Genomic DNA, 20,977 nt, shown 5'->3' on the forward strand with positions numbered 1-20,977 from the left:
CCATAGTGACTGCTCTAAAGTGTTAAACCGTTGCCTTGGGTTAATAATAATAGAGGTTTTCTCTCCTCGTATGTGTCTCGTAGAAAAGTACGTAAAGCATATATATCCAGTGCAACAAAGAAGTGGAATGCAGACTCGCAGCAATCTAGAACCCCCATCCCTCAATCACAGTGAAGTGATTTTTAGTGAAGTCTGTGGCTCACTTTGGGGGTTAAAAACGAACACAGTTGGTTGCTGAATAATCTGACCCGTTTGTAATTGTATTAGGTTGGTGCAAAAGTAATGACTTTTGCACCAACCTAATAGCTTGTTTGAGGGCCTGTGATGTTTGTGTGTTCTAGGAAGATAAATGTAACTTCTTGAAACAAATTTGCTACCTTCCATAGCCCACCAGTTAGTATAGGGCCGAATCCTCTGGTTTCTCACTGATAAGAGGTCATTGGTTGTTCCATATCAGCTTTGCCAGTTTTATGTTTTACATAACTGCTCTTGTGTAAAAGTCGTCTTGCAAACGTTGAACTTACATGACAGTGATTTAGAATCATTTCTCAAGCAAAGACCTCAACAAAACGTGGGTTAAAATATTTGATGTTAAATGATTCATTGCTGTGTTTATTTTGTAGATGCCACATGGAAAAAATGATTTGCATTTAGTTTTAATGTCACAGAGTGTATGACTTGTAGTGCTATTGCAAATGCCTTTAAGATTGTCATGAACAGATTATTTTTTCATTATAGGTAGCCTTTGGGCAGTTGATTTGTTCCTCTTGGTGATTCAGGGTTTTGAGTTAGGAGTGTGTACAAAGGAAAGAAAGTAGTCCAGTAAAGTATAGAGAGGTAGGTAGATAAGCCAACGTGAAGAGATGGATTCAGCAAAGCTCTCTCAGGCCCCCGAGGGATTGTGAGGCTGGCTTTGGATTGCATGAAGTCGATGCCATGAAGAGCTGTCAATTGTTGGTTTTGGATGAGGGACTACTTTCTGATTGGAAAATAAAGGACCCCTTTTTTCCGTCCTAATGGCAGTACTGTCTTCAGACAGAACAAGATATGTGTTCTTGTGGAGAAGAAAGAATTGGGCAGAATTTTCAAAAATAATTACTTTAACTGCCTTTAAAAAAAAAAAAAACTAAATTTATCTAACTTTAATGCAGTAGTGCTCTGAAAACTATTTTCCGTTTGTTTTTACTACTTGTAGACACCTCAGTGGACCAGAGTTTTTGGTCCCTTTGGATGCATGTTATAAATTTCATAGGAAAAGGAAAATTATAGGGAGGTTTACTTAGATAAGGGATGAAAATTCATGTCATTTTTTTTTAAAGTTGAAATCATTTTGAGTTGTATGAAAGACAATACCAAATTTTTCCCAGAAAGACTAAATGCTTTTTCTTCTTTGCCAGTCTTCAGGGTTCTGCCTTAGCTCTGCTTCACCAGGATTTATAATATATCTAGATTTTAAGTTGCTGCACAAATGTAGTTCTGACACAGCAAACCCTTTAAAACACTGGAGTGTGGTGACTGCCTGCTTGTCTGCCATTCCATTTCACTGTCGTTGAGCTAGGGAATGATGGTTTGTCTAACTTGCTAAAGTGAGGGGAGTGAAAACTAATTTTTGAGGAGAGGTAGGTTCTAACGTAAGCAATCTAGTGTTAAACTTTGTATTATTGTTGCATGCCTCCGTTTTATATGAGGGTAAAACTTCTGATCCTGTTAGTAGATCTTGTCAGTCTGTGATACTGATGATCATCCTGTATTTCAAATGACAGGTGGGATTGGGACGGGTTTTGTGGTCATGGGAACATACAAAGTATACCTGCCAAATCAGCTGATCTTGACCTCATTAGCTAGTCCCATAGTCAAATGTTGAGTTTAACTGGTTTAGACTTTTTTTTCTGTTAGGTGTTGAGAGGTAAGGGGGACTCATTTGGACCTGTGTTGGCAGGTCTCCCTGCAGTTTAAAGAATTCTTCCTGCCACGTGAATTCTTTCCCCCTTTTTTCTCTTCTCCTTGTTTCTGCTAACTTTACACTATTTTTTCTCTTTGTTTTCCTCTAGATTACAGTACCTATAGCCAAGCTGCAGCGCAGCAGGGGTAAGTCAGTCTTTTATAACTGTATTTTGTGTGTGATTAATATTTTTTGAATATGGAGCCTTCTATAATTGTAGAGGTGGTATTTGAATGTTCTCTATTCAAGTTATTGCATTTAATTCTTCCGCAGCTACAGTGCTTACACCGCCCAGCCCACTCAAGGATATGCACAGACCACCCAGGTAATCTTTAAAATAATTACATGTAGCTGCACCTCCAAGTAAAATCAGTAAATTATCCAGTTATCTTTCAGTTATCCAGTAAAACAAATGAGTAATGTGCTTGTAGTAGTAAAATACCCAGGCATTTTAAACTTTCACAGTGGGAGTGTGAAGGACTCTATTCTGCCATCATAAATGAAACCATTCAAAAGCTGATAATTGACTCTCTATAACTTTTTAATATGATTTCTCAAGTTAGGTGCCCTGTTCCATGCTTGGTCCTTCTTCATTATGTTTAAATTTAGTGAATTTATTCATCATAGCAATTCTGCAAAGGAAGAGGATGATATGACCATTCTGCAGAGGAGAACATTGCAGTGCATAGATATTAAGTAACTTGCCAGTGGTTGCACAGTAAGTGGTGGGGTTAGCTCTAAAAACTGGCGACCTAGCCAAGGAGCTGCTGAGCTCTTTCCAGTGAAGAGTCTGTTCAAAAGCATAGGCCAACAGATTCTAGAAATTAGCCTTCTAGTGTTCTCAAGATAATATTGAATTCTGAAATGATCCATGCCATAAAATGGATACTAATAACTGCCATGGAAACATGTTCTAGGACAGGCAGAATGTGATGTCTCTGGCAGATCTTACATAACTGGTCATTTAAACAAACCTAGAGAATAATCATGCTAATATCTGAAAGAACAACTCATTCTTTGCTTGATTTTAAGTATTATTGATGTCTAAGTTCAAAAGACAGTACTCTTGATGTGCCCACCATAAGAGGACATACAGCGTTCTGGTTCATTTTCTTTGAAGTGGTGTAGTAGTTTTAAAGTCTTTTTGTCAAGCTGAAAATCTGGTTTTGTTTTTTCTGACAGATTTTAGCCCTCTTCATTGCTTTCTCTTTGTTCATTTGTCTTCCTACCTTCTGTTTCCAATCACTAAAACTGTGCTACACTAAGTGCTGGCAATTAATACACCTGTGCCCTTATTGCTCTTCCCTTGAGAGTGTCTTGTTAATCTCATGTATAGTTAACTGAGGTTTTGCCTGATTATCTTTTTTTCCCCCTCTTGAGAAGCTGTGAATGACGTTGCCTACTTACCTAATGAGCTTTTTTTGTAGCTAACTTTACCATAATATGAGTGAATCAGATAAGGGATAACATTCATGATACTGTGATTATTTGTCTTGTTTTGTTGTTGGTTTTTTTTTGTTGTTGGTTTTTTTAATCTTCTAGAAAGGAATGTTTTTGATTTTGGTTCTCCAATTTAGAAACTTAAACAGCAGTCCATTTTATTGCTAAAATACAAAAGTTCGTATATGAAGTTCTTGCATTCATTTTTTTGGAGCAGGCATATGGGCAACAAAGCTATGGAACCTATGGACAGCCCACTGATGTCAGCTATACCCAGGCTCAGACCACTGCAACCTATGGGCAGACCGCCTATGCAACTTCTTATGGACAGCCTCCCACTGGTAAGGCCTGCCTTGGAGAGATTTTTGGGTCGTTCTGGCTAGGGCATTGGCTAAGAAGCTTATTAGTCATGCTTTCGGATGTATATTCTGGTCCATACCTTGGCATCTGGGGAATCCTTTATTCTTAGGAAGAGGTATTTTTTCTCTTTCTTCCCTACTCTTATAGTCTTGAGAGATCTCCAATAGAATGTGGGTGGGATAAATTCCAAGAGAGAACTTTTAACTGTTTGAATAATCTCATGATGAAATGGAGACTATGTAAAAGATTGTGCTAATGCTAATACTGAGTAAGAATGAGTCTTCTTAAATTGAGCTGCTTAAAAATCAAGCTGGTTTTCACATGTTTGCTTCATCTGATAGTGTACCCTCTACTTTTTGTTTTGTGCTTTCCACAGTAGAAGGGACCAGTACAGGTTTGACTATCCTGCTCATTCTTGCATGGGAAATGCTTTCCATCTTGTCTAACCCTGTAATGTTAATCCTTTAGGTGTTTTCATTTGTTTAACCCCCAAACTTTCTAACATCACACACAGCAAGGTGCTAATGAAAAACCGCTTCAGGTGCCATTTGCAGATCCATGTCCTGTTCTTTATATGATTTTGGGAAAGGTTTTATTTAATACTACTTTGTTTCAAGCCTTAATAATAGTTATTTACCTTCCCAAAGGTATTTCAGATGATTTCTCCCCAGCTGATTTTCCCGTTCCCTGAAGGATAGATTGCATGATGAGATTTATTTAGAGGAGCAAGACTGCCACCCTGCATGTATCATGTTTGTCTATTGGTTGGTTTCTAGTCCAGACACATTTTATTTTCTGTTTTAAGTGTTATGAATTATTTTAATCCATGGTATGTCTTGAATATATATAACATTATTCCAAGAAACTAAAAAATAAACTATTCTAAGAATTAGAAGAAATTATATTCTGATACTGAGGTTGGGTGGGATACATAAAAAATCTATGATAATTTTTGTGTTCAGTGCTGTGTAATGTTTCAGGCTCTCTACCCCCCCCCTTTTATTATTGCTGTTATAAAAGACTCTAATAAAGTCTTAAAGATATCAGAGCTCTTATTTTCAAACTATCTTTAGTTCTCCAAATTATATATAGTCCAGTTAAGGGGAAAAACCTGTCTGTAATTTATCTCCTTGAGTACCAGTGTCCTGATTTTGATGGGAAGTAATTCCTAACCCATCTAGGGTGTTTCTCGAATAGGATGGGAAATGTTTATCTAAACTTTCTAGTGGTGTTAATTGCAGCTGTGGGAAGAGCTGGAACTAAGGTTATGCAGTTTGGATTTTTTAGCATAGAATTTTGAAATTGAGGCCGGGCGCAGTGGCTCACGCTTGTAATCCCAGCACTTTGGGAGGCCGAGGCGGGCGGATCACAAGGTCAGGAGATCGAGACCACGGTGAAACCCCGTCTCTACTAAAAATACAAAAAAAATTAGCCGGGCGTGGTGGCGGGTGCCTGTAGTCCCAGCTACTCGGAGAGGCTGAGGCAGGAGAATGGCTTGAACCCGGGAGGCGGAGCTTGCGGTGAGCCGAGATTGCGCCACTGCACTCCAGCCTGGGCGACAGAGCGAGACTCCGTCTCAAAAAAAAAAAAAGAATTTTTAAATTGTGAGATAATCTTCATGTATTAAAGCCATTACATTTTTTAAAACAAGTATGATCTGAAAGTTAATGTGGCCTAGATCTGGCCTTTGGAATCGTTAGATCATTTTACTGGAATGAGACGGAGTGATTTATAGGCAAATTAATGGTTCTCTAGAGCCATGTATCACATTGTCGTTGGTTGAGAAAGCCCCATCGTGACTATGGGCCTAAAAAGATACATGTCACTCTAGTATAGAGACTAGTAGCTTTGATGAGCTGGAGATTGCACTTAGTAATAATGTTTGTATAAAATTCACAGTTTATAGGGTGGCCTTCTTATCTCCCTTAATCCTCCCAAGAACTTTTGGGGTGTAAAAACACCAAAATTAAGCCTGATGAGCAAACTGTGAACAAAACTAAGCAGGAGCTTAATTGGTAGTGAGTGGGTTCAAGCACACATGCTGCATTTTTCCTTACCTCATACTGCCTTTACACATGAAAGTTATTGGATAGTCATTGGAGGGAATACATAGAAATACACTTCTCTTCTAGGATTTTTAAAAATTAAACTTCAGAAGAAAGGGGCTATATAAGCCTCAATTCAATGGAATTCTTAAGAACTTTTTTACGTTGAACAAAAGTTTTGGTTTGTGTAATATTTCTTACCACCTTTTTCCTTCAAGTTGTCAGCACATAGTAGGTGTGTTTTCTTTTTTTGCCACTGGTCTTTTTTTTTTTTTTTTTTTTTGTCATTAAATCATTTTGCTCTGTTGATTTTTGTTCATTTTGCTTGGCTGCTTTTGTGGGTACTACAGATTAATTAAAAGGTTATTTATTAACCCAGTGTCTATTGCTGTAATCCTTAGCATGACAAGGCTCTAACTGTTGCTGCACAGTTTTATGACATGAGTTATTGCCCTGGTCACTTTTAGTTTTTTGTTTTTTTAATTGCCCTCCTTGTAAATCTTACAGATGTTGTGTCATGTAGTGGGGCATAATCGGTATATGAACGGTAGGGTAGATGGTATTAGATTCTAATTAAATAAATGAATGCCTTATGTGGTTGACCTTAGGACTCTGCAAAAAACTTAAGCAGTTCAGATGAACAACATGCCAACTCAAAAACTGTTTTTGCTTGGGGCTTCCTGTTTTCTGAAACTTTTGACAAGGACGTTAGTATCTCTGTGTATAATTTTAGAATTTCGTTTCAATATTTGAGGTAGAGAAGAAAGAGTATTATACTCTGTGCTACAAATGGTGATTGTACAAAAGGAAGCTGGTACTTGTTTCTGGCCAGTACGTGAGGACACTTTAAGGCCGTAAATCTTAACTAAAATGGGCAGTCTTGATTCAGGATTTATTTTAAATATGGAAACTTTTTCTTTAGTGAGATGTAGACTTTTTTTTCTTTTTTGGATATAAATGCCAGCACCTAGACCAAAGTTTTGTTTTGTTTTGTTTTTTTAAGATAAGGTCTCTCTCTGTTGCCTAGGCTGGATCTTGTCTTACTGCAGCCTTGACCTCCCAGCCTCAAGTAGTCCACCCACCTCAGCCTCCCAAGTAGCTGGGACTAAAGGCTCACACCACCATGCCCAGCTAAGTTTGTTTATTTTTTGTAGAGGCGAGGTCTCACTATATTGCCCAAGATGGTCTCTAACTCCTAAACTCGAGCACTCCTCCCACCTCAGCCTCCCAAAGTGTAAACCAAACTTTTTATTGCATGGCTTAATCGTACCCATTGACCATGAGGAAGAAGAGTCCAGCACCAGGAATGGTTGTAACACCTCTTACAGGAAAGGGACTCTAGTTAGGAGCTGCAGACTTTCGTGGTTTTGGTCATGCTCCACGCCGAAGTCCCAAAGAGAAAGGCATGGATCCTGCCTGGTCTGGCAGAGGCAGGAGCTAGGGAGAGAATGCATCTTGCTTTGCAGCATACATGTGAGAGCAGGTCTTTTCTGACACCTGGTTAGTGAAATACTGAAGGGGAGGAGGGACTCTAGGGTTTACCTCCAATATTGCTGAGCAGGAAAAGGCCTTTTGCTTGTGGTAGGTAAGTAAGAGGAATGGAGCTGAGTAACTTGATAACCAGGCAGGAATCTGCTTTATGATGTGAAAACATTACCTTTTAAATGTTTGTTTGGAGCAGTATCGAAGTTTAATTTTAAATAATTTACAAAAAAAGGATAACCTGTGTTAAGCAACTATAATTTATAGTTTATCTTTATTGCTCATGTGCTCAAGTAATTAAGCTTGTGCTTCACATGATGTAGTGCTTGGGACCAAAAGAAAGTGATTAATTACTACCCAAATTACAGGTTTTAGTGCTAGAACTAGTACCTGGATCATTTTTTAGTTATTTTAAAATGCTATGTCATTTGCCTTTTACCTTTTTTTCTGGGATGTTTTATTCCTGCTTGAGGGTATTTTGGGGTGTGTAAGTTTGTTTACAAACTTGTTAAGAAGACCTGCTAGCAAAATCAGTACAGACTTGGCAAAAACAGACTTGTCTCCTATTCACAGCGTTCAAGAGGGGGCAGAAGGAACCCTGTTTTCTGTAGCATGACATGCCATTTCTGTTAGGTGTGGTTTTAGAGCAAATGAGACAGTTACTTTACCAAAAACTAGGTACATTCAGAGAACTTAGGCTTTAAATACCAGTTTGTTGCTACTCTTGCGGAAGGGAGAGTATTTAAAGGGATTCAATACCTGATGGTTTAAAGTAAGTGGTTTACAAGTTGTTCTGATAACGAGTGTCTAGGCAGATCTCTGAGGGGGCCTGAAATCTGACGCAGCTCTCCTTTGTTCTAGGTTATACTACTCCAACTGCCCCCCAGGCATACAGCCAGCCTGTCCAGGGGTATGGCACTGGTGCTTATGATACCACCACTGCTACAGTCACCACCACCCAGGCCTCCTATGCAGCTCAGTCTGCATATGGCACTCAGCCTGCTTATCCAGCCTATGGGCAGCAGCCAGCAGCCACTGCACCTACAAGGTAAGGCCACGGTCCCCTTAATGCGTCAGTCTCACGTTGGAGGGAAAGAAAGCAACTATGTACACTTAAAATAATCCGTGGTTTACTTCCTTATTAATGGTTGCTTTCATATACTCTCAGATGTTCACTGTTACATTAATTACAGTAACTGATGTGCTAGAACATACCACAGAAATATTCTGCATTTAACAGTGAAATTGGCTGGGCGCGGTGGCTCACACCTGTAATCCCAGCTCTTTGGGAGGCCGAGGCGGGTGGATCATATAAGCTCAGGAGTTGGAAACCAGCCTGGCCAACATGGTGAAACCCCGTCTCTATTAAAAATACAAAAAAACTGGCCGGGCGCAGTGGCTCACGCCTATAATCCCAGCACTTTGGGAGGCCGAAGCAGGGGGATCACAAGGTCAGGAGATCAAGACCATCCTGGCTAACACGGTGAACCCCTGTCTCTCCTGAAAAATACAAAAAATTAGCCAGGCGTGGTGGTGGGTGCCTGTGGTCCCAGCCACTCCGGAGGCTGAGGCAGGAGAATGTCATGAACCTGGGAGGCGGAGCTTGCAGTGAGCTGACATTGCTCCACTGCACTCCAGCCTGGGCGACACAGCAAGACTCTGTCTCAAAAAAAACCAGAAAAATTATCTGGGTGTGGTGGTGCATGCCTGTAATCCCAGCCACTGGGGGAGGCTGAGGCAGGAGAATCACTTGAACCTGGGAGATAGAGGTTGCAGTGAGCCAAGATGGCGCCATTGTACTCTAGCCTGGGCGACAGAGCAAGACTTCGCCTCAAAAAAAAAAAAAAGTGAAATGGTGCCATCCAAGGGCCAAAATGAGGAATGGCACTGAATAGATTCTCTGGTTTCAGAATGACCTTTTCGGGTAGGAGAAGGCTATTGTTTTTAAACCCAGAAGTAGAGAGAGAGAGAGAGTGTGTGTGTGTGTGTGTGTGTGTGTTTTCACTCAAAACAGCATAACTGATAGAATTGTACTTTCGATTCTTTTTTCTTTGGTTTGATTGACCCTGTAAATGGGTAACTGCTTTCTCTTTGGCAAAAACATGGTAGTTCACACAGGCAGGAGGGGAAGGGAGCATCATGTGAGTCAAGAAATGGTCGTATGACCTAATTGTCTGGAAAGGACATATCCATATTCAAGAAATCAAACATTACTGTCTCAGCTTAAGCAGTTGACATGACTTTCTCTACATTATATAGAGGCTTAATCTAAATATTATAGGCAAATAACAATTCTTAACTGGGTACCCTGCTATAGGATGAACAGAGCTCATACCCCATGACTGGTTAGCAGGTAAACAGTATAATTATTACTCAACAAAAGATTTTAGATCTTTGCTTTAGACAGTCACTTAAGTGGCTTCTGTATACAGTCTTGAAAGGACATTGAATTCTGGTTTGAAAGAAAACGTTTTGGGGAATAAACAAGAAATCAACTTCTAACCTAGACATATCTGCTCTAGAGGTAAGAAATTAGCTCTGACAAACACTCGTGAAATTACTTTTAAAATGCCCAGTGAGTAATCAGAGCCACTTGGTAATTTACCCTTGGTAGACCACCTTTGCAGTAGCTAAGTTAAACTTAGTGGCATATTCCTGAAAGGGCCTCATTTCCAAGTGTCATCAGATGTATGAAGTCCCATTTGATGCTCTGATGCAACAGTATATCCAAGCCATATCTGGAGGGTTTTATATATGAATTGGGTTTTGATAAGTCCCTTTTTTTTTCTTTTCACTTGTTACCACTTTAAAACAGCTGTCTGTCTCATAATCAGTGGCAACTGCTTTTTTGACTGGAAAAGGGTGTGGGACCTATTTCAGCTCAGGAAAAGTTAGTACTTCACACCCTCTCTGGTTTTTCTGGGTTGGTTGGTTGGTTTGTTTTTGAGATGGAGTGTTGCTCTGTTGTCCAGGCTGGAGTGCAGTGGCGAGTGCACCCACCACCCAGGTCCAAGCAATTCTCCTGCCTCAGCTTCCCGAGTAGCTGGGACTGCGGGCATGTACCACCACGCCCGGCTAATTCTTGTGTTTTTAGTAGAGGCAAGGTTTCACTATGTTGGCCAGGCTGGTCTCGAACTCCTGACCTCAAGTGATCCGCCTGCCTTGGCCTCCCAAAATGCTGGGATTACAGGTGTGAGCCACCGCACCCAGCCTGCCTGTTGATTCTTTGGACTTTGCTTAAAATATTAATAGCTCTAACTCAGTCTGCTGCAGCCTTGATGTAAACTGTTAGGGCCAAGAGGTAATAGAAACCCCTGGAGTTTTCCTTGGAATTGAGATTAATTTTCATCATTTAACAGGGATACTTACTTCCAGGTTCATCCGAGCAGGGACTTGGGAGGGGTCTCTTTGCCTTACTCTGGTGTTTCCATTGTGGAGACTTTGAGCCAAGTTAGATTAATTTATGGCATCCCAGTTTAGGAAGTGATTTTTTTCTGGTTGATTGGTTGGGTGGTTTGGTTGGTTTTTTTTTTAAGATGGAGTTTCGCTCTTGTCCAGGCTAGTGTGCAATGACACGATCTTGGCTCACTGGAGCCTCCGCCTCCGGAGTTCAAGTGATTCTCCTGCCTCAGCCTCCTGAGTAGCTGGGATTACAGGCACCCCGCCACCCTGCCCAGCTAATTTTTTCTTTTTCTTTTTTTTTTTTGACGGAGTCTCGCTCTGTCGCCCAGGCTGGAGTGCAGTGGCGCAATCTCAGCTCACTGCAAGCTCCACCTCCCAGGTTCATGCCATTCTCCTACCTTAGCCTCCCAAGTAGCTGGGACTACAGGCACCCACCACAATGCCCAGCTAAATTTTGTATTTTTAATAGAGACAGGGTTTCACCGTGTTAGCCAGGATGGTCTTGATCTCCTGACCACATGATCCTCCCGTCTTGGCCTCTCAAAGTTCTGGGATTATAGGTGTGAGCCACCGCGCCCGGCCAATTTTTTGTATTTCTAGTAGAGACGGGGTTTCTCCATGTTGGCCAGGCTGGTGTCGAACTCCTGACATCAGGCAATCCACCTGCCTTGGCCTCCCGAAGTGCTGGGATTATAGGCATGAGCCACCACACCTGGCAGTTTGTTTTTTTGAGATAGAGTCTCTCTGTTGCCCAGGATGGAGTACACGATGAACAGCTCACTGCAGCCTTCACCTCCCATGCCCCAGCAGTCCTCCCACCTCAGCCTTCCAAGTAGCTGAGACCACAGGCATGTACCACCATACCTGGCTAATATTTTTCTATTTCTGTAGAGGTAGGGTCTCCCTATATTACCAGGCTGGTCTGAAACTCCTGGGCTCAAACCATCCTTCTGCCTCAGCCTCCCAAAGTGCTGGGATTTTGTTTGTTTTTGAGACGGAGTCTCGCTCCGTTACCCAGGCTGGAGTGCAGTGGCGCAATCTTGGCTCACTGAAAGCTCCACCTCCTGGGTTCACGCCATTTTCCCGGCTCAGCTTCCCGAGTAGCTGGGACTACAGGCGCCCACCACCACGCCTGGCTAATTTTTTTTTTTTTTTTTTTTTTGTATATTTAGTAGAGACGGGGTTTCACTGTCTTAGCCAGGATGGTCTCAATCTCCTGACCTCGTGATCCCCCCACCTCGGCCTCCCAAAGTGCTGGGATTATAGGCGTGAGCCATTCTCGCCTGGCCTTGGCCTAGTCTGTTTTTAAGAAATGAGAAACATAAACCCACGAATTCTCTAAATTTATGATGCCATGGACTTAACGTAAATGTTACTCCAACCTAAAACTTACATTATTGTTAGTTTCTAGTCTTCAGCAGTCCCCTTCGAGAAAAAGCATTTATTCCCTAACAGATCACTTCTCCCGGACCACCTAAACTGGTAGCACACAATATTGCAATGCTCTTTTATAGCGTTTACTGTGATGAATGGAGCATATTAATGTCTCTTCTGTGGATATGATTGATTCTCCCCCTTCCTTAGCGTTGTCTTCAAGCAAATATAGTTGGACTGACAGTGAGTTTGATGTAGTTTACTTTAGGATTGTATTTATTATTGTATTTATTTCCAGGCTTAATAATAACATTGCTTATTGTTCATAGATTTGTAGCATTCTTACCCAGGAGTGTTTTTTTTTTTTTTTTTTTGAGACAGAGTCTTACTCTGTCGCCCAGGCTGGAGTGCAGTGGCGCAATCTCGGCTCACTGCAAGCTCCGCCTCCCGGGTTCACGCCATTCTCCTGCCTCAGCCTCTCCGAGTAGCTGGGACTACAGGCGCCCGCCACCACGCCCGGCTAATTTTTTGTATTTTTAGTAGAGACGGGGTTTCACCGTGGTCTCGATCTCCTGACCTCGTGATCCGCCTGCCTCAGCCTCCCAAAGTGCTGGGATTACAACCGTGAGCCACCGCGCCCGGCCTCCCAGGAGTTTTGTGGTTGACCAACCACACAAAAAAAGTCACTTTTTAATTTTATTTATTTTTTATTTCTCCTCTTAGACCGCAGGATGGAAACAAGCCCACTGAGACTAGTCAACCTCAATCTAGCACAGGGGGTTACAACCAGCCCAGCCTAGGATATGGACAGAGTAACTACAGTTATCCCCAGGTGCCTGGGAGCTACCCCATGCAGCCAGTCACCGCACCTCCATCCTACCCTCCTACCAGGTCAGTCTACTTTTTGTGGCAAAACAAAAACAGTGACAAAACAGTTTTTTTCAGGTTGTCGACCAGCTTGCTTTGACCTCTTCAGGTAAGGTATGTTATCTGACTGTCACAGTGATAAGTCATCTGACCATACTTGGTTACATTAAAGCCTCAGTTCTAAGGTCCCATAGTGTTGCCTGGCAGCTAATAACTATTCTTTTTTCTTTTTTTTTTTTTTTTTTTTTCCGAGACGGAGTCTCTCTCTGTTGTCCAGGCTGGAGTGCGTAGCGCTATCTCCGCTCACTGCAAGCTCCGCCTCCTGGGTTCATGCCATTCTGCCTCAGCCTCCCAAGTAGCTGGGACTACGGGTGCCCACCACCACGCCCGGCTAATTTTTTGTATTTTTAGTAGAGATGGGGTTTCACTGTGTTGGCCAGGATGGTCTCGATCTCCTGACCTCGTGATCCACCTGTCTAGACCTCCAAAGTGCTGGGATTACAGGTGTGAGCTACCTCACTTGGCCCAGCTAATAACTATTCTTTTTTTTTTTTTTTTTTTTTTTTTTTTTTTTTTTGAGATGGAGTCTCGCTGTCGCCTGGGCTGGAGTAGTGGCGTGATCTCGGCTCACTGCAGGCTCCGCCCCCCGGGGTTCATGCCATTCTCCTGCCTCAGCCTCCCGAGTGGCTGGGACTACAGGCGCCCGCCACTCGCCTGGCTAATTTTTTTTTTTTTTTTTTTTTTTTTTTTGTATTTTTAGTAGAGACGGGGTTTCACCGTGTTAGCCAGGATGGTCTCCATCTCTTGACCTCATGGTCTGCCTGCCTCGGCCTCCCAAAGTGCTGGGATTACAAGCGTGAGCCACCGCGCCCGGCCTGTTTTTGTTTTTTGGTTTTTTTTTGTCCCCGAGTCACCAAGGCTGGAGTGCAGTAGGGGATCTCAGCTCACTGCAAGCTCCACCTCCCAGGTTCATGCCATTCCTACAGGCGTGAGCCTCCGCTCCCAGCTGAAAATGACCATTGTTTTAAATGGGAGTGGCGATTAAGAGAAAACTCTTTAAGGATTATACAGATGGTTGTTATAATTTTCCCCCTTCCAGCTGGGCACGGTGGCTCATGCCTGTAATCCCAGCACTTTGGGAGGCCGAGGTGGGCAGATCATGAGGTCAGGAGATGGAGACCATCCTGGCTAACACGGTGAAACCATGTCTCTACTAAAAAACACAAAAAAATTCGCCAGGCGTGGTGGGCACCTGTAGTCCCAGCTACTCGGGAGGCTGAGGCAGGAGAATGGCATGAACCCGGGAGGCAGAGCTTGCAGTGAGCCGAGATCGTGCCACTGCATTCCAGCTTGGGCAACAGATCAAGATTCTGTCTCAAAAAAAAAAAAAAAAAAAAAAAAAAAAAAAAAAAAATTTTTTTTTTTTACCCTCCCATTTAATGTTTTATTCTGAACACAAAAGTATTTGCTGACTTGAAATTCAAATTGTCGATGTGTAGAAAGTAACTACTGTTTTATGGATGTCTGTGTCACATGGTGGGAATGTCTCTTTTATTCAGGGGATTTGAAATAACAAGCCTCTTCTTTCTAAAAAGCTTTTTTTTTTTTTTCTTGTCTCTCTTTCAGCTATTCCTCTACACAGCCGACTAGTTATGATCAGAGCAGTTACTCTCAGCAGAACACCTATGGGCAACCGAGCAGCTATGGACAGCAGAGTAGCTATGGTCAACAAAGCAGCTATGGGCAGCAGCCTCCCACTAGTTACCCACCCCAAACTGGATCCTACAGCCAAGCTCCAAGTCAATATAGCCAACAGAGCAGCAGCTACGGGCAGCAGAGTGAGTTGCTAAGAGAGAAAACCAAATAAGAATGAATGTGTTTGGAGTTTTTTTGTGGGGTTGATTTTTTTTGTTGATTTGTTTTTCTTTTGAGATGGAGTTTCACTCTTGGGGCCGAGGCTGGAGTACAGTGGTGCGATCTCAGCTCACTGCAGCCTCTGCCTCGTGGTTCAAGCAATTCTCCTGCCCCAGCCTCCCGAGTAGCTGAGATTATAGGCATCTGCCACTATGCCCAGCTAATTTTTGTATTTTTCATAGAGATGGGGTTTCACCATGTTGGTCAGGCTGGTCTTGAACTCCTGACCGCAGGTGATCCTCCCGCCTCAGCCACCCAGAGTGTTGGGATTACAGTCATGAGCCACTGCGCCCAGCCATGTTTGGAGTTTTTGAACGGGGAATATTCTTTACCATTGTTTGCTTTTGGAATCCAGGACACATCTTTAGGGCATGGCATTCCAGCTAACATCTTGGATGCCCCAGCGAAGATTTAGTGCTTTTTTCCAATTTAATTGTTTTTAGTATGCCTTGCCAAAAAAGAAAAGAGATACTAATTGATCAGAAAAAAATGTTTTAGACTGCTAGCCCTGCTGTCTTCGGGGAAGTTGTATGCAGTGAGTAAATCCAACATCGTTTTTGGCCTTCCTATCAGTCATTAATGTAAAGTGGGGAGGTACCTATTGCAGGCCACTGTGATTTTGATAGTCAAGTAAAAGCTATGTTTTTTTGTTGCTGTTTGTTTATATCCATTAAGGGGAAAAATGGCCAGGCATGGTGGCTCACACCTGTAATCCCAGCACTTTGGGGGAGGCCAAGGCAGGAGGATCACTTGAGACCAGGAGTTTGAGTCCACCCTGGGCAACATAGACCCTGTCTTCTTAAAAATAAATAATGATTCTTTAAGAAAATAGAAAAGGAAAGGGGGAAAAATAATCCTCCGCACAGAATATTTGCACTTCTTCTGTATGGAGAGAGGTAACCAAAACACATTAATTATCTTCAGAATTTAGTTTGTACCAGGATCATTGCTCTTTTTAAATTACATTCTATCCACGGGGATTTCTCAGCAACCGAAAGAAGTAGTTAGTGTTGATTTATGGAGCTCAGCCCCTAGCAGTGTGCTAAAGCCCTAAGAAACCTGGCTCTGTTTTCATTTCTTGAGATTAGCTCAAAAGAAGCTGCTTTTGGAGACATCTTAGGATATAGAACCCTATAAACTATAAGTTAGCCAGAGGGCTTCTTTTGTTGTTATTTAGAAGTGGTTTATTCTAGGCTAACTATATAAGGTTATTTCACCTGTGATGAACCGGCAGTTTTGTTGAACTTAAAAGAGCCTACCTATTAAGGGTGCTTTATCGTGATGTAAAGAAGATGGTGCCTTGGTTAGTGCCTTGGAATTGAGGATTTTGTGATTCCAGGAGAAAGTACACTGGCAGTGGTGTAAATGCTGGTCCATGGCTTACAGATGTGACTCTTTCCTCAGGTTCATTCCGACAGGACCACCCCAGTAGCATGGGTGTTTATGGGCAGGAGTCTGGAGGATTTTCCGGACCAGGAGAGAACCGGAGCATGAGTGGCCCTGATAACCGGGGCAGGGGAAGAGGGGGATTTGATCGTGGAGGCATGAGCAGAGGTGGGCGGGGAGGAGGACGCGGTGGAATGGGGTAAGAGCAAACCTTTTCTCCTTTTACCTAATTTTGTTTCATCCATAGGATTTTCAATGGAAAGAAGGGACTGAAAGACATAAGAAATTAATTTCTGCATTTCCATGGACAATCTGTTGAGCTCAAGCCATCTTCTAAAACATGGAAATGTCATCTTTGTGGCATATATTAAGTGGCAGTTTATTTTCTTTCCCTGCCAGTATACTTCGTTGGGTCGGGGAGAACAAAGAATGGTTTTGAAACCAGAGCTTTCAGTTCCCTTCATGGTTTCCAGAGGTGAGAAGCCTCTGTGGGTAGTAGATTTGGGATGGAACACACACAACCCTTCTAATGACCCTAAGTTTTTAACTAACTGCCTTTGAATGGTTGTCTTGAAATACCTGGTGTATATACTGCAGAAAAGGAATGCAGCTGTTTTCCACAGTGTTTGTCCCCAACTTCTGTTTGTACTCAGAATCGTTGAACATATGAAGATTTTGGTCCCATAATCCTTAAACTATAGCCTGAGGTGCACCTGATTACATAGAGTTTGGATGGAGCACAGAAAAATCCAATAGCATTTTGCAGAGTAATGTATATAATTATAGGCTCACTTCCTACTGGAGATGTTGAAAGTCTAAATCGGTTTGACCATTTTGATTGATGGCACAATCTGGTTTAGAAAACTTTGTTTAGATCAATGACATAACCCTGCTGCCTCTGCCTGCCCTTCCCCTCCCTTCTCCCATCCCCTTTTCCCTATCTGGTGTCTGTACTTTGATGAAGGTGAGCTATAATATTGGTGGTTAACATAATCCAGAAGGCTTAGTTCTGTGTGTGTTCTGTCCCTATATAAACTGGTAAAAAAAAAAAAAAAGTTATGCAGAATGTTAGATATTTACATTCGATTCGGTGTGCCACTATTCAAGGAAAAATTAGCATTTTTTAAAAAATAGAATGAACTTCAAAATTAAAGTTGATCTTTAACTTGCAATTAGCAAATACTCTTTACTACTGAAAGACAATACTATTTTGCATATTCTGCATAACTTTAAGAAAGTCTTTAGTGAAATCTTTATTGGAAGAAAGTCATTTGACAACAGGCAAAAATTTAATGATTTGGTATGAAGTAAAATCAATCTTCTGATTTGGAAAATATTATAAAGGTTTCACTTCTTTTTGGATGTTTTAAAATAGACATAGACACTTGAAAGTACTATCATCACGTCTCAAATCACCTAGAATTCCTAGTATTTTTAAATTGCAAAGACAATTTCAAGTTTATTTAAATACTCCAGAAGTTATAATCCTACTAATTGTGCTAGACTTTGCTAGTAGAGGGGGCCCCCCTTTCTGGATGAGAAGTCTCTCCTGCAGCCATAGAAGAGACCATGGCTTTCCCCATAGGTTTTTCAACAGACTGTGAAGCAGTCTGTCGGATCCTGTGGGGATAGATGGGCATTTCCCTCGTTCCCCCCCTTTTTATTGTGGTGTGGTGATGGTTTTCAGTGTCTTCTACAGGTAAGGCACTCAATGTTGTTAACATGCCCTTTTTCATTGCCTCAGTATTTTGATATTTTCATTGGCTGTTAAACGTGGAAACTTTTTAACATGCTTTGTCGCATTTATATGCTACAGGTTACAAAGTGAGAGCCTTGTATACACTTCAATACTTAAAAAGTACCCGTACTCAGTACTCAGCCGGCAGCATAATGAAAAGTGGGACTAGACACGGTGTCCATATGGAGAGGAAAAATATACATAGAATATTTTTAACAAAATGTATTCATTGTATAAATGGAATCCTTCTGTAACTTTGGTAACTGCATACTTGTTGTTTGGTAATGAACCAGAGGAGGTATAATACTCTAGAATTGTGTAACATTAAAGTGTAAACTTTTGTGTTTAAAGAGAGAGAACATTTTATGGTGTGTACTTTTAAAAAGGAAACAAAGCTGCATGCAACAGCTTGAAATTGTATATTCAGGTATTAAAGGTGCAATACTGGTTAGAAAAAACTCAGGGCCTCCCACTGGGGAGCTGCCTTTATTTAATTTTAAAGAAAACAAAATCTAACCCAAAAAGTCCAATTCATATTTCCCTCTCCCCTCTTTAAGTAATTTTACATGGCCATAGTCATTATTCTAACTGATATGTCTATAAAGTTGCACCCCCAGTCCGTTGAGCCTTGGTATTTGTTGTAAATTCTCCTTTCACAGCGATTGTTAAATCTATTCGTGCCCTGAGATGTGTGGCTTTATGCTGAAGATTGGCTGGATGCGTCCTCTGATGTGTGTTGTAGGAATTTAATGTGGCTGTCTCTTGCTTTATTATACTGTGACTTGTTAGGAAACCCTGGGCCTCATTTGGCTCTCCCTTGGGAGAGGTTGAGGGTGCACCTTTATGAACATGGAAAGGTTTATCACAGCAGTTAACCCCACTTGCTCCTCCCCTCTATACCAAGCTCTTCTGGTTTTTCACCTGATGGGGTGGGTGTTTGGGATCTATTTTTTCTTCCTAATTTGCCAAGTATTGCACTATTAATACCAGCCCCCGAAATGAAAGGAACCAACCACACTGGTGTGTACAATCAGACAAGCAAGGTTGTATATTGAGGAAATTTGAGCAAGCTGCCCTGAAGAAAGGCATAGTGACAAGATGAGAGAGATGCATTGTTTGGAGATGTGTTTAGCCAGTGCCCTTCTTCCCCACGAGCCCCCCCAAGGCTCAGAGCGGTACTGGCTTTTAAAGGGAAAGGCCTTCATTTCTTCGTTTATCCCCCCAGCAGCGCTGGAGAGCGAGGTGGCTTCAATAAGCCTGGTGGTAAGTTTTTGAGTATTACCATAGATAGTGTTTTAAAAAAATGCAGTCAGTTTTTAGAAAACTATAATTTTTTTATTAGTTTCATAAGTGGTTTAAAAATGATCTATACAAAAGAGACTAATGGGTACTGCCGGCATTGTCTTAGGGGTAATAAGGTTAACCTATGGTTACAAAACAAAGGGTAACTTGAAGTATTGAGTAACTGCTTCTGTAATATGGGGGAGAATAAATTTTTAAATTTGGTTTATTTAGAGGAAAAAATTTGACTTAAATTTAACACTGATTTGGCACATAAGCATTGAGTGTATTTGGTTAATGGTTTAGAAGCAAACCAGCAAAGAAAAAAAGCAAACCCTAGCAAACCTTTCACAAATGTTAAAGAGGCACTGCTCCATTTTAGCAGTGCGGGTCATTTTGAGTTTAACGAATCCCCATCAAATGGTGGTATAGTAGATAGCTATGTGTGTTTGTAAGGTTTGTAGCTTGCAAGACGTGCACTAATAATATTTTATATGATCTTTCCTGGTTGGCAGGACCCATGGATGAAGGACCAGATCTTGATCTAGGTAATTTTGAATTCTAGTTGTGCTTCATATTGTGCTTTATAAATTAATGGTACAGAGGTAAATGCATGCCTAGAGTTCAGCAGCCTTATAGACCAGTGTGATATTCTTGCTGTCAAGGACAGTTTGGGAAACCTTTGTGAGCATCTACTCATAATTGCCTTAAGTGAAGTAAACCAAAAGTTAGATAGCATTCTTCTTAGTATGCTTGGTAGTTTTCTTAGATTTATGATGAATATCCTTGGGCAGTAGTGATCAGGTAGTTAAGAAACCCCTATAGATGCATGATAATAATTCTCCTGTCTTGTTTTTTCTGAAAGGCCCACCTGTAGATCCAGATGAAGACTCTGACAACAGTGCAATTTATGTACAAGGATTAAATGACAGTGTGACTGTAGATGATCTGGCAGACTTCTTTAAGCAGTGTGGGGTTGTTAAGGTCAGTAAAAGCATAACCAGGTCATCTGGCAGAACTTTAAACCACAGAGCATTTTAAAGAGATTGAATTGATGTTGAGAGTTGTTTTCTAAGGTTGCCTTTGCCTGACTTCTTTCTAGATATCTTACGGTTTGTTCCTTTAAAAAAAAAAAATTAGCCTTTTTTTTTGAGACAGAGTTTCCCTCTTGGTGCCCAGGCTGGAGTGCAATGGCGCAAGTCTTGGCTCACTGCAACCTCTGTTCAAGCGAATCTCCTGCCTTAGCCTCCCAAGTAGCTGGGATTACAGGCGTGCGCCACCAGCTAATTTTGTCTCTTTAGTAGAGATGGGGTTTCACCGTGTTGGTCAGGCTGGTCTCAAACTTCTGACCTCAGGTGATCTGCCCACCTTGGCGCCTCCCAAAGTGCTGGGATTACAGGTGTGAGCCACTACGCCCAGCCTTCCCTCCTCCACCCCTAGGGACAGAGTCTTGCTCAACCTCAGCCTCCCAGGTTCAAGTGATTCTCCAGCCACAGCCTTTTGAGGTAGCTGGACTTACAGGCACATGCCACCACGCCCAACTAATTTTTATATTTTTAGTGGAGATGGATTTTCGCCTGTTGGCCGGGCTGGTCTCGAACTCCTGGCTGCCTCAAGTGATCCACCTACCTCAGGCTCCCAAACTGCTGGGCTTACAAGCATGAGCCACTGCGCCCAACCTCAAATTACTGTGTCTTTATGCTAATTCTTAATAGCTAGTAATGCAGATTTTTCTTCAGGGATTTT

General features: G+C 41.8%; 1 protein-coding gene across 11 annotated transcripts in view; it reads left to right on the forward strand.

Annotated features, from left to right (window-relative positions):
* The window catches only part of EWSR1 (EWS RNA binding protein 1), a 30,128-nt gene that overhangs the window by 2,116 nt on the left and 7,035 nt on the right, over positions 1–20,977 (forward strand). For 2 of the 11 annotated variants that reach the window (XM_030816035.1, XM_030816044.1), the window contains exons 2-12: positions 2,052–2,088; positions 2,216–2,267; positions 3,597–3,723; positions 4,119–4,136; positions 8,131–8,317; positions 12,769–12,936; positions 14,539–14,750; positions 16,231–16,411; positions 19,176–19,213; positions 19,747–19,779; positions 20,097–20,215. In XM_030816035.1, coding sequence (XP_030671895.1) covers positions 2,052–2,088; positions 2,216–2,267; positions 3,597–3,723; positions 4,119–4,136; positions 8,131–8,317; positions 12,769–12,936; positions 14,539–14,750; positions 16,231–16,411; positions 19,176–19,213; positions 19,747–19,779; positions 20,097–20,215 — 1,172 coding nt within the window. Of the gene's footprint in view, positions 1–2,051; positions 2,089–2,215; positions 2,268–3,596; positions 3,724–4,118; positions 4,137–8,130; positions 8,318–12,768; positions 12,937–14,538; positions 14,751–16,230; positions 16,412–18,028; positions 19,540–19,746; positions 19,780–20,096; positions 20,216–20,977 lie in introns of those variants that run through there. The other 9 variants (XM_030816036.1, XM_030816039.1, XM_030816040.1 and 6 more) reach the window with 9 other exon arrangements.

Source organism: Nomascus leucogenys, chromosome 7b (genome assembly GCF_006542625.1).
Source record: "Nomascus leucogenys isolate Asia chromosome 7b, Asia_NLE_v1, whole genome shotgun sequence".
Classification (NCBI taxonomy): domain Eukaryota; kingdom Metazoa; phylum Chordata; class Mammalia; order Primates; family Hylobatidae; genus Nomascus; species Nomascus leucogenys.